Below are 10,499 nucleotides of genomic sequence, written 5' to 3' on the forward strand. Positions count from 1 at the left end.
TGCGGGATCTGGGAACGAAGGAGCTGGGGTGGGCCCCCTTCATCACACAGGAGCATGTGCTCGCCCCACCACGCGCCGGAAGGTGGAATGATGGGCCGTGCATGTACTGGGCCGACTTTGTTCATAACATACATGGGCTGGGTAACCATGTAGGCGATGTGTGCATAATTGCATATGGGCCTTTCTTTCTGAACTGTTAATTTTTCTTTCGTTCTTGTAGCAGGTCTCACGTCCCATCAGAATTTTCTTCTAAGAAAACCCTTACTCAAGAGGCAAGAGGATGCAAAATTCTCTGGGCAGTGCAAGACTTGGTCCTTTCAAAATGAGGAAAGGGAACCAACTATATAGGATGTCCAGTACAAATCCAAAGGTTTTAAGCGTTAGGTACAACACCAACCAATACCGAGCATCACGCTTACAGACTTTTACAACTTACAATCTGCGGTTGCACAGCCTCATACGTACACGTATGTTACTCCAGGAGAAGCATCAAGATGGAACCCTACAATAATTTTATCTTTCACAACAAAACTCACCAGCTGTTCCTGAAAAAACCAAGAGGAGCCGATAAGATAAGCACGTCAACGCACACTGACAACACCATCAATCACGCACGCACGCACGCACGCTGTCAGGTAGCAGCAACATCGTCGCCAGACTTGTCCTGCTGGTTGTCGCCGGCCTCGTCGACGGCCATGGCGTCAGGTTCCCGCTCCCTCTCCACTGACGCGACACGGAGCTCGTTGGAGGCCCGCTCCTCGCTCTCCACCGGAGCTGGCGGCACCGTGGCGGTGCTGGAGCTACCGCCCCCTTGCTCCCCGGCCAGGCTCGTCAGGCCGTTCTGCTTCATGTAGTTGTCCAGGGGTCGGCTCGCAACTTCCATCAGGCCCACCATGCTCACCGGCCGGGGCTGCTGCGTGCCGTGCTGTCCCTGATGATCGTCCCGGACGGCAGGGTGGAAATTGAGGTCGATGTGCCCCTTGTTCATGTCAGCCGTCTTGTCGAACATGGCCACATCACTGCTGTCTCGAGTGGTGTCCAGTGTCTGCGGGGATCTCGACAGATTGCTCCCCTCGGGCTCGTCCCTGTTCATCCAGGCCATCTTCTTGCTCGCCTCGGCCTCTTCTCGCTCCGATTGCCGTTGCTTCTTCCTCATCATCAGCGTCTTGAATCGACGCCTGACGGTCATGCAGACGTTGCAGGTGCACGAAGGGTTGTGCTTGGGCCCCTTGCCGCTGGGTGGCTGAATGCACACGATGCATGTGCAGCCCGGGCGGTGCCGAGGGTGCTTTGTGGTTGTCGCAACTGAAGCTGTACCTTGGTTCCCGACATCACCGAACACTGCAGCAGTGGCCAAGGCATCAAGGTTGGATGCGTCCATTTCGGCCACATTCAGCTTCAAACCGTAGTAGCTGCCCTTTCGCCTCCTCATTTCTGCAGCAACAGGTAACTTGCTGATACTACGTTCTATTGTTATGTTGCAAAATAGCAAAAGATGCAGCATGAGCTATCTGCAGAGTAGTGCTAAATTTGACATATTTGTGCCTTGCTTCTTCATTACTCAACCGATCAGCTGTTACATGGAAAAAGTTATGTATAGTGCACCCATTTTTAATAAGGTCGAGTGAGCTATACCAATGTCCTTATATGGCATGTCACATCAAGGTCAGAAAGTATAGGTAGATATACCTTCATACTGCTGCAGAACACTTTGCAACTCTTTTGGGGTCAATTCTTCAGGCGCAGAACAGGAGCAACTGAAATAGTTGAATTTGAAGTATTATAGAAAATGAGGATAAAAACACTGACAAGGGATGGTATCACAGAAAAATGGCCCAATGCTAACAATTTTTTTAAATAGACTTACTTAAAAGAGATATAAGAGAGAAACGGCCATCTTTAAAAGTATATGGATAAATCTAGCAAATCCAGGATATAACCGAAATTATTTTTTGAATAACTGAAATTATTGATCCACCAAGACTATGGATAAGCCTCCATAACAAAATTATGAAATCGGACAGAACAGATGAAGATCACATACAACGCATTGTTTCACATCGATGTGATCATCATACCAGGGTTTCAGAATTTCATGATTAGCCAAAAGATAGAACACATACAATGCATTGTTTCACACCAATGTGATCATCATACCAGGGTTTCAGAATTTCATGATTAACCAAAAGATTGATGTATCAACAGAGAACACAATATAGCATTACCTTTTTGGGTCCCATGAGTTGTCAGTGCACGTCCATTTGGAAGCAATAATAACAGTAAGAGGCAACCGACGCCATTTCGAGCAATCGTCACATTGAATCCATTGATCTTGTTCCCTACATATATAAAATGGATTTTTTTTGACAAATCTGGCACACTGACGCCAATAGTATGCACTGGCATCCATTTAGAGAACCAATCCTCAAAATGGTATGATCCCACAATTAATGCAATTTCTGGTTGAATGTCATCACTTTTTCAATTATTTTTATTTATCATTTCTACCTCTTAAAGTATTCTGGTATGTTTTTTTCATGGAAGGTATAAAATACAGTCCCAATATCTTCAATAGCTAATAAATACATCACCCTGGAACTAAGTGCATCTCACTCACTGAGATTATGAGGCAGAAGACCTTAACACATAAGTAATTTCAGTTTTTTTTTAATGTTTGGGGAAAGCTCTCTCAAATGTGCTATGAAAAAAACCAACCCATCCATTATGTACACTATTCAGAACCACTCTAAAGTAAACAAAAGTTAATAACTGTCTTTTGTCCAATGATTTACTTACCCTGTTGCACGGATGGTGAAAATTGATCTCTTTGCAAAGACAGGGGGTTCCTGCGTGTATGTAGTCCAATTAGATTAGATTGAAGATAATCCAAGTATTTTGCCATGAACAATGATCTGTCTTTTGTGCCGGCCAGAGAGGATGCCATAATCCAGAACATGAACAATGAAATGAATAGCAAACTTACATCATACTCTTCAAATTCATAGTCCTCAATCATCACAATAGTTGGTTTTGCAGTGGGAGCAGGACGCAACAACTCTTGAGCCTCCTCCCAGGTAAGCTTTAGTTCCATGGCATCTTCAGCATCCATTAAGAACCTCCTGCTTTTGGAACCAATATTGCGACTTCGCTTTTGTAAAAACTGCAAAGACCCTTCATCTGGCCTGCTGCCGAATTTATCTGCCTTAAGCCAACTAACATCCCCATCAGCTGAGTTCATATGATGATCATATAGAGAGCTTGGATGGAGATCTGCAGCCCCCTTTATTGACTGAAGAAATCCGGGGTAACCACTTACTACTCCTAAGTTGTCATTTGCAGTAGAAAAGAGTGTCTCACTGAGAAGGGAACCATTTGCAATAGCTGAGATCTGTGAGTCCTGTGTGAAAGTAATATACAAACATCAAAGTAAAACATGAGAAAGCAGATGAAAAACAAGCACCTGCAGTAATATCAGATTATCTGAGAGGTTAATAGGAAAATCTAACTTACTGGCAGACTGACAGTATTTGTTGCCTTCCGGAAGCCCATAACAAGTTTCCCTCCAGGTTCTATCCGACTAAAGGTCACTGCAAAAAAAATAAACATGCGTAATTAAAAAACTTTTCCTGTAAAACAACATCCAGAGAACATGGAATAGATGGCATAATTTACTATAGCATGGAAACAATGTAAGAAATAATAAGCTATACACGACATACATATTCTTAAAAAAATGGACTTCAACCAAGAAAGAAGTAAGTGCGTACTCAAATAGTGATGATGCTTATGAATGTGTCCAAAGAAATAAGTTGCTAATTACCTGTATCGCCAGCTTGTAATTGCAAGGACTGTATGCATGGTGTAACACCCTCCAAGACATACATTCGGCTGTTATTATTTGGCCAAAACCTAAACTGAAAATGCCATTCTTTTCCTCTTGCATCTTGAATTGTCAAGGGGCGACCTTCCGGTTGAGAAATTGGGGGGAAATATGCCTACACAAAGCACCTTGTTAGCCCAGGATGACACAGCAACAATGGGGGAGAAGAAGATGGTCTAGCCTGAAGCAGCTTCTTGCATTAGTAGTATTTTGTGAACAGACACAGTAGATCGTAACAATGAAAATATTTAATTTAATTATTTACAAAAAGACTAAGAGTATCCATGGACAAGTACTATAGGAACTCAAGCAACATCATTGCATGTCTACATAGATATAATAGTGCTAGGTGTTAAGGATATAAGGGTATAATGGTAAATGTACTAGTAGTCTAGGGTTTGGGTGCCTCTTCTCTTGTATTCTATATATTGCCCAAAAGGCCTAACTCAATACTACCGCACAGTTCACTCTCTCCTATCTGTAACATGGAATCAGAGCTGCAGGTTGTATAGATCCGGCGCCGCCACCCTCGTCGCCGCGCTGCCCCTGGGAGCATCGATTTTGCTCCTGGGGGCGGCAACCCTCAGCCCTAAACCTATTTTTTTTTCTTACCCTAGTCATGTCGCAGCAGCAAGTTTCGCCACCCGTCGCGGCCTCCATCCGTCGCGCCGCCGTCTTCGTCGTAGCAGCAGCAGCAGCATCTCGTCCGGCCGCCCGTTCGGCTGCCGTTGCGGCCACCTCCCCGCGGATCTCCGGGCCTCAATTCGTCATCCCCGGCCGCGGATCGAGGGGGCCCGTCCTCATCTCCGCCGCCCGCGGAGCCGTCCGTCCGCCGGCGCAACAGCAGCAGTTGCGCGGCGCAGCAGCGCTGCCCGTCCGTCCGCCGGCTCTCCTCCGCCCGTTCATCCTCGTCTCCGCTGTCACGGATCCATCGGCGCACGGCGGCCCGTCCTCATCTCCGCCTGTCGCAGAGGCCGTCCGGCGCCGCCGTCCGCCTCCCGTCCGCGCGTGCGTCCACCGTCCGCACCGCGCCGTCCCTGCTCGTCGCCTCTGCTCTACAGCAAGGCACTGGGGGGCGGTTCTCTGCTCTGCCGTTGCTCCGCGCAGGCCGTCGCGCCCCTGTCCGCGCCGTCCGCCCGTGCGCCGCGCGACCGTCCGCTCGTTGCCGGCCGGGGGGTGTGCGGCTCCTCTGTCCACCTTTATTTGCTGCTGGCAGGGGGGTGTGGCTCCTCTGTTGTGGTGGTAGCTGTACGCCTGCTCCTCTGTTGTGGTGGTAGCTGTCCGCCTCCGCTTGCTACTGCTCTGTTCTGGCCGTTCGCCTCTGCAGCTGCTCAGTCCTGGTAATCGTAGATCTGCTCATTGTTTTGCTGCTGCTCGTTCATTTGCTTGCAGCGTGCTAGCATTGCATTTGCATCTTCTGCTAGTATCTACTGCAATGTTCTTACGGCGTTAAGGCGAGTTGTGGCGAGTCACCACCGCCTAGCCGCCTAGGCGGGCTAAGGCGACGCCTAGGCGGGCCAAAATAGGGGAGCGCCTTGTCGCCTAGGCGACGCCATAAAAACATTGATCTACTGCCTAACTGCATCAGTCCATTGCTGCTCTATTTTGCTCGTTGCTTGCTGCTGCTTCTATCCATAGTATAATGCCATATTTCTGCTATATTCATCCAAGTCAGTGTCAATCCAAGTTCAATTGCTCACATATCCTTCGTCGATGCCGTGCGTGTCCACATATTCAAGTTGTTAGTCAGCCATCTTCTTTGTTTTATGGTTACCTGAGTCCTGTCGATTTAGCTAATCATTGTCATCGTTGTTGGTGCGACAATGCCCTCTTGGTCCTTTCGGAGCCGTTTTGCTCCACATCATGATCAATGGCCGTTTATTTGTCGTCATCATCATGTCATCCTCCTGTTTGCCGTCTTGCAGCAGTGATCTCTCATTCTCCTCTCCGTTTGGCTGGTTTGACACATCTCAAGTTATTGTCAAGTTCAATTCTCCAAAGCAAGGCTCGTGTTTGAGGAGTCGACGTACTGGTTTGTGAAGACTCGAGGTATTTGCTCAAGTACTGGTTTGTGAAGGCAATACCCTCTTGTGGAGAAGCTCATCTACATGACATGTTCAAGAGTTGCACGCTTTGACGATATCAAGATTTTAGACTTGGATGTATCTTTTTCTTGTTTCTTTTTAGTCTAGGGCTTAGTTCACTCTCCAAATGCAACGTCATTGCATTCACGTTGCATTTGAGAGGGGGTGTTAAGGATATAAGGGTATAATGGTAAATGTACTAGTAGTCTAGGGTTTGGGTGCCTCTTCTCTTGTATTCTATATATTGCCCAAAGGGCCTAACTCAATACTATCGCACAGTTCACTCTCTCCTATCTGTAACACTAGGCATTACATAGATCAGTCTCTCCATGTTAATGTATATACAATGTCCAGTACTAAGGTCCCTTTCCTATTTGGTTTCTGGTACATGGATAAAATATATATATATATATATATATATATATATATATATATATATATATATATATATATATATATATATATATATATATATACCCTATAGACCCACAATACTATCATATTTGTTTCAGTAAAACCTGGACAGGAGGAAAGGCGTGCTTTCAATGTTCCTTTCCAAACAACTTTTGGAACATAAGAAATGTATAATAAAACAATACATAAATGAATAAAAGGAAGCCAAGGGGGTGTTAGACTTACCTCAGCACAGGCTTTTGGAAGAACAAGGCGGCCTATGCGGCCTGCATCACTCGCACTCAGGACCTTCTCGAACAATGGAACGATTGTGGAATTTGAACTTAAATTATAGTCAAAGAAGGCAAAAGAAAACTATCATCCATGACAAAAAAAAGAGAGATATTATACATCATATTATGCAGGTTTATCATCCTAATGAATATTCACGGAACTCTCCAGGAACTAACTAAATATCAATGATCAGTGTCACCAGGAAGGTGGTAGATTTATCAAGGATACTCTCCAGATATCTGTTGCAGCTCTTGGTCTGTTATTCTTGGCCAATACCGTGGAAGTAATTGATTGCGGCCCCTTCCCTCAGCGGGTGGTCTAGCAACACGAAGATGTGGAAACATATCTCTCGTTGGATCAAAAACAGCACCTTCACCAACCCTTGGTGGTCTGGTCAGGAAATGCCGAGCCCTTTGTGCATGCTGAAAGGGAGATAATGCAGTGGTAAGTTCTCTTCCTTCAGCAATGACTGTCGTTGGTGATAGTATAGGTCTTTCCACTGTTGAAGTAGCCTCCATCCTGTTTCCATTATTAGCAATACCCAAGCTCATGCTGAGACATGCCTCTGAAATAGACTCACTTGTTGTGCTATCTGTAGTTGGATCCTTATTGTCATCTCTTCGAGTACATTGAGGTGACTCTAATGCGCTCTGAGACCTAGTTAAGAAAGGTTTTCCCATGTCCCCAATACTAAGGGGTGGCTGTTCCCATTTGATCTGCCTTGAACCATTCTCTATCTCTTTTTGCCTCAAGATGCTACTGCTTTGCCCAGCCTCTATGCTTTTCACCAAGAATGGATGGTTGCTCTTATTTACAATAGCTAGATCATCATTTCTGGAATCCAACACAAGGGAGGGTGATTGTTCAAATTTTCTACCAGACAATACCTCGTCACTTTTACCGAAAATGCGCAGATTATTTTGACATGGAAAAAGCTTTGGAACCACTTGACCAGAGGCCTGTAAAAAGTATAATCAGGTTAATTGGAAAGGGGAGGTGGATAATGCGACCAAAGGGTACTTACAGATTGAGCTGCTGAATTTTTCATGCAAGTGACACATTGAACTCCTCCACTATCGAGTAGATCATAAGAGTTTTTAGAAGCTACACATCCACAATGGAGACGCTGAAATAGTAAACTTTCATCAGAATACTGTTGCTACGCAACTCAAGCGCAAGAATTTGCATCCTATTGCAACTTGTGTCAGCTCCTCACCTTCCCACAGAATGAGCAGTCTCTCCATCCTGATTCCTTTAGGTGAAATATATCACAAAATACAAATTGCTCATATGCCAACCTATGTACACCAGAAACCATGCAATAGGAATTAGAAACGGACCGATCTGCGGAATTAAACAGTAAATCTTTCCTGAGAAAAAGGATCAATCAAGCAAAAACTGAAAGCTAGGCTATTATCACTCAACTAGGCAGGCATGTAGTTCCCATAATCAAATATGACTGCCTCATGCGCAAAACCAATTCATAGTTAAAAGCTAAAACTTTTGGTACCAAACAGCAGTTTTGATCCAATCACATATCACAAAACAGGCCAGGGAAATAGTCGCTTCTACAAAGAGAAGTAGAGGTCATCCCTTTGGGGCAATTCCACAGTGACCGATGCCCATGTCAGTGTACTTGTTGTTTTCAGTGACGGACCGCTGAGCTCTGAGCAGCTGAACACTGATGAAATTCCTAATTGAGATTGTGAACTCCCGCCTCGTGAATCAACAGCTGGTACGAAAAAGAAATCCCTTCGTCTGAATTTTACCGCGCAGCCAAGCAGTAGCCGAGGCAGAGAGTCAACGGCAACTTTGTGAAGTTTGCACACGCTCCACCTCGTTGGGTTGGACGTTTGGTTAGGGAATCCATCCACTAGAAGGAAGAATCCACAAATCGCCGCACTTTTTAAGCGGAGGTTAAAAGCTTAGCTTCACCTTTTTACAGGGGAAAAATGGAAAAGGGGGAACAAAGTCGCAAAGCATCGAAACGCGAAGAGGACAAGGTATGAAGCACCAGCAATTCATGCATCCTCCCCATTCGAGAGTCGGGAAGCCGACGGCGGATAGGTAGGATAGGAGGAGAAGCAGAGGAGGGGATAGACAGAGAGGAGGCCGTACCCGCACTTGTCGCAGAGCAGGGCGAAGGCGCCGGATCGCAGCGGCCAGCCCTTCCTCCAGTCCCCTCCGGCTCCCGTGGCGGGCGCGCCGCAGGCCGGGTTCATGCACCTCTTGGCGACGGCCATAGGCATGGCCATGGCCGGCGGGCAGTCTGACTCCTCCGAGGTCCGATCAAAGCTCACCTGAGCGCGCGCATCACCGGCCAGAGGGAGAGGCAGAGAGGTGAGGGAGAGGCGGTTGGGGAGGCGTAGCTTTCCGATGGATGTGGAGGGGGCAACGAACGCAGGCTGGCGATTGGTGCATGCGGGTGCGGGGAAGACAAGGGACGGAATGGAATTCGAGGGAGGGGGGGTGGTCGGATTGCCGGATGGGGGACGAAGCCTTCGCCCCTCGCCGCGGTGGTGGTGGTGGTGGTGGTAGGGTAGTAGTAGTAAACTAACAGCAACCCATCCTCCTCCTCGGCTGCCTGCCTGCCTAGTTGTTTGTTGTTAACGAAAAGATTAAAGAATGAATACTCCTAGTAGTGCTCGCTCGCTCGCTCGCGGGGGGTATGCAGTTGCAGGTGGGATGAGTTTGGGGGGATCTTTTCTCTCTGTTTTTTTTCTATTTCTTCATCTTCAGTTCGTAGTAAAAATTGGGAATGTGGCCAGGGGAGCAAAGTGTTGGGGCCTCTCTTTTTTTTTCCCCTTTGGGCCGGGGGCTGCAACCAAGCACGCATGACATGCTCTGCTCCTTTTTGTATTTCTTGCTGCGTGCGCTGGCCGCTCCCTCCCAGCTCCCACACGAGAGCACGACTGCCTGCACTGGACTGCTGCAGGTGGCCGTGCAAACGCAGCGCGTGCTACTTTGCTGTCCACCGGTCGATCTGCCTGGCCTGTACCATCGTCATGGCCTTATTCATTCAAAAAAAGGTGCTACTACCAATTACGGAGTAACTATGGACTTGTTTGGTTTGCGCTAAGATATTAGCGTGTTAATAAATATTGACATTTTGACTGCTAATTACAGTGTCAAATAAAGCCAGTTTATAAAACCAACTCCAGAACCCCGCGCTAGTAACGCTGAAGAATCTAATAAGACATTTGACCGTGCGATTAGAGGATGATTACTGTAGCATCACTGTAGCCAATCATCGATTAATTACCATCATTAGATTCGTCGCGAAAAATTACACTCATCCCTAAACAGATTTTACAAATATACTTCGTTTAGTACTTCATGCACGCGAGATTTTTTTTTCCGGAAAACGTACGCGCTAGTTTTGTAGAATGACCAAACAAGGCCTATACTATACTACAGTGCAGAGGTGGCAAAAAGAAATTCTGTAAACTACAGTGTTGAAAGAAAAATTTGCGGAAAGAGGATGGAAACGATGCTGCTGCTGGCTGCTCTGTGCGGCAGGCAGCAACACAATCCCTGGAGCCTGGACGCAGACGCAGGAAAGGAGAGGGGAACGCCCAATGCCGGGGCGGCCGATTGTGGCCACCTGCCAGGCGCGGCGGGCAGGCCTTGAATGCCCGCGCCGGCGCCATCGGAGCCGTCCGATCCGCCCGCCGGGCTCTGCCTCTGCTGTCTGCTCATGTAACGTCGCCTTCACTCTGTCAGGCCTGAGAATTGAGATGGGCCGCGCTGCCGCTCCAGGCTCCTCCCAACATACTAGTCGTGTGGCGGGCTGGGTGGGTGGAGCCCGTGAGGCCACGACCGGGTGGGGTGACTAATGGCGGCGGTCG

General features: G+C 47.2%; 1 protein-coding gene across 1 annotated transcript; it reads right to left on the minus strand.

Annotated features, from left to right (window-relative positions):
- Positions 1-315: 315 nt before the first annotated feature.
- Positions 316-9,472, minus strand: LOC120662179 (B3 domain-containing protein Os07g0679700-like). Its single transcript, XM_039941300.1, has 12 exons — positions 8,770-9,472; positions 7,868-7,949; positions 7,676-7,777; positions 6,880-7,610; positions 6,604-6,700; positions 3,821-3,995; positions 3,511-3,587; positions 2,984-3,397; positions 2,797-2,846; positions 2,226-2,339; positions 1,690-1,757; positions 316-1,434 (listed from the first exon to the last, which is right to left on the minus strand). Exons 1-12 carry the CDS (start codon positions 8,904-8,906, stop codon positions 632-634), a joined length of 2,850 nt encoding a protein of 949 aa, XP_039797234.1. The 5' UTR covers positions 8,907-9,472; the 3' UTR covers positions 316-631.
- Between the last annotated feature and the right edge of the window lie 1,027 nt (positions 9,473-10,499).

Source organism: Panicum virgatum, chromosome 2N (genome assembly GCF_016808335.1).
Source record: "Panicum virgatum strain AP13 chromosome 2N, P.virgatum_v5, whole genome shotgun sequence".
Lineage (NCBI taxonomy): Eukaryota > Viridiplantae > Streptophyta > Magnoliopsida > Poales > Poaceae > Panicum > Panicum virgatum.

Bases quoted from the DNA above. Each gene is read 5' to 3' on its own strand.
- LOC120662179 (XM_039941300.1), bottom strand. From the start codon at position 8,906: ATGGCCATGCCTATGGCCGTCGCCAAGAGGTGCATGAACCCGGCCTGC. The intron at 6,701-6,879 runs GTATCCTTGATA...CTATAATTTAAG, and splicing joins CTGCAACAGATATCTGGAGA to TTCAAATTCCACAATCGTTC. The intron at 3,588-3,820 runs GTAATTAGCAAC...TTTTTTTTGCAG, and splicing joins ATTACAAGCTGGCGATACAG to TGACCTTTAGTCGGATAGAA.